The sequence below is a fragment of the Penaeus chinensis genome, chromosome 22, assembly GCF_019202785.1.
Source record: "Penaeus chinensis breed Huanghai No. 1 chromosome 22, ASM1920278v2, whole genome shotgun sequence".
Taxonomy (NCBI): domain Eukaryota; kingdom Metazoa; phylum Arthropoda; class Malacostraca; order Decapoda; family Penaeidae; genus Penaeus; species Penaeus chinensis.
This window is the reverse complement of record NC_061840.1, coordinates 20,248,336-20,250,835: the sequence shown is the minus strand read 5'-3', so window position 1 is coordinate 20,250,835 and position 2,500 is coordinate 20,248,336. Positions and strand designations below refer to the sequence as shown.

General features: G+C 50.6%; 1 protein-coding gene across 1 annotated transcript; it reads right to left on the bottom strand.

Annotated features, from left to right (window-relative positions):
* Positions 1-641: 641 nt before the first annotated feature.
* Positions 642-2,283, bottom strand: LOC125037121. Its single transcript, XM_047630144.1, has 2 exons — positions 2,167-2,283; positions 642-1,463 (listed from the first exon to the last, which is right to left on the bottom strand). Exons 1-2 carry the CDS (start codon positions 2,279-2,281, stop codon positions 661-663), a joined length of 918 nt encoding a protein of 305 aa, XP_047486100.1. The 5' UTR covers positions 2,282-2,283; the 3' UTR covers positions 642-660.
* Positions 2,284-2,500: the final 217 nt, after the last annotated feature.

Below are 2,500 nucleotides of genomic sequence, written 5' to 3'. Positions count from 1 at the left end.
AGTTTCTCGGTTGAGATCTTATAATTGTGGGTCGTAAAAGGGGTGCGGAAGCAAATAAGATATAAAGATGAAAAGAAAAGAGAGGAGGAAGGAGAAGAGAGAGAGGAAGAGAGAGAGAGAGAGAGAGAGAGAGAGAGAGAGAGAGAGAGAGAGAGAGAGAGAGAGAGAGAGAGAGAGAGAGAGAGAGAGAGAGAGAGAGAGAGAGAGAGAGAGCCAGACAGGTAGACAGACAGACAGACAAACAGACAGACACACAAGCAGACAGGCAAAGAAAGGAGGTCGCGCACGAGGGCGCCAAGACCGGATTTCCCAGGAAGTGCGAAGAGGGGAGAGGAGAGTGCCACTACGAGTGCCACGCCGCACTTGCTGGCTCTCCGCTTTTCCTTTCCCTCTTTCTTCCCCCTTTCCTTTTCCTTTCCCTCTTCCTTCCCCCTTTTCTGTTCCCTTCCCCCTCCCTTCGGTCAGCCACACCGCTGGTCATTCGGAAAATCGTAATTAACTGGGTGACACGGGACAGGTATGTACGTACACGGAGACGCTTGCGAGCTGTACACTTTCATCTTTGCTGAAAGGCGAACACAGTCTCCTCCTTTCTTTCTTTTTTCCTTTTTTTTGAGATTCGCGGAGTAGGTATGATACTAAATCGCAACCGCGCACTGCTCAAGGCTTACCTGAGAAGAAGGCGGCGGGCGGCGGCGGGAGGTTCTCGGCGAAGTCGTGGAAGCCGTAGAGGCCGAGGAGGCGCCTCATGGTGAGCTCGGCGTACTCCTTCATGTCGGCGGAGGGCTCGGCCGGGCCGCCCTCCTCGTGGGGGCCCGGCGACGTGGGCCGCGCCAGCAGGGCGTTGAGGCGCGGGTGCAGCGGGTTCCCGCCGGCGCCGCTGACGGACACGCCGCCGCCCGTCAGGTCGACGGCCTCGTCCAGGCGGCGCGGCAGCAGGGTGCGGCGCAGCGTCGGCGTCTCCGACAGGTCGAGGGGCAGCTCGGACGCCGACGAACCCTCGTTGTCGGCGTCGCGCGAGGCGAGGCGGCCGCGCCCCTCGGAGTCGCTGGCGCCCTCCGTGTCGTCGCTGTCGGTGTACGTGTACACAATGTTCCTTGGCTTGAAGTTCTTGCGCTTGTTGCGGCGCGACGCCTCGGGCAGCGCGGCCGACGGGGCCGACGGCGAGCCGCCCGCCGCCGACAGGTCGCCGGCGCCCTCGGGGAAGGCGCGCGAGGACGAGTCGTCGTCGATGAACATCGGGGCGCCCTCCGAGTCGTCGCAGTCCATGTGGTCGGCGGCGTCGTCGTCCAGGGGCGCCGCCTCCGCCTCGGGGTTGGACTCGTCCTCGAGGTGCGGCGCGAGCGCGTCGTCGGCGCCCTCGTCGCCCTCGGCCGCGCCCTCGTCGCACGCCGCGTCCTGGTCGGTGTCCATCCTGGAATCGACCTCGTCCTCGTCTTCCTCCTCGTCGGTTCGAACACGGTCTGCGGGGAAGAGGAAGCCGTCAGACGCGCGAGGAAATTTCGGGGAAACGAACGTAGGTAGAATATTAATAAGGTCGATGACAATGAATGGCAACTTTAACGAACTGTTAATTACAACAGTGATTATGTCTCTAACAAAGAAAGAAAAAAAGGGACAATATATATATATATATTTGTGTATATATATATATGTATATATATATATATATATATATATATATATATATATATATATATACTGAAAAGAACCGAATAATTTCAGCAAAAGACAATACAGTAATTACACTGATATTAAAGATCAAGCTGCTATATGTAAGAACGATTATTGTACTGAGAGCGCTCATAATATTGAGCATTAAATAGTGACAGTGATAGGAATAGTAATAATAAATATAAGTATGATAGTTATAGTAATAGAAATAAAATAAAGATAATAACGATAACAATAATGATAATGATAATGATAACATCAATCATCATAATAGTAATAATAATAATAATAACAATAATAACAATAATAGTAGTAATAGTAGTAGTAGTAGTAGTAATGATACTACCACTACTACAACTATTACTACTACTACTACTACTACTACTACTAACATTAATATAATAATAATAATAATAATAATAATAATAATAATAATAACAATAGTAATAATAATAATAAAAATGATAATAACATTGCCATAGGCCGGCTTACCTGCGTGGTCGTTGTGGGCGTGTAATGGGTGATCGTCTGAGAAGGTGGGCGTGGGCGGCGGCTGAGGCCCTCCTAGCACCTCGCCCACGCTGGCAGGAACGCTCACGATCTCCATGGCATCCTGCAAGGGGAGAGAAATCACACGTTAGATGGGAATTTTCTGGCTTTTTGTTTGTTTTGTCGATGTCTGTGTCTGTTTTCTCTTTCTAGCTCTTTCGCTCTCTCTTGATTTACCTCTTTCGCTCTCGCTCTTTCGCTCTCTCTCTCTCTCTCTCTCTCTCTCTCTATCTATCTATCTATCTACCTCTTTCGCTCTCTCTATTTTCTAGTTTCG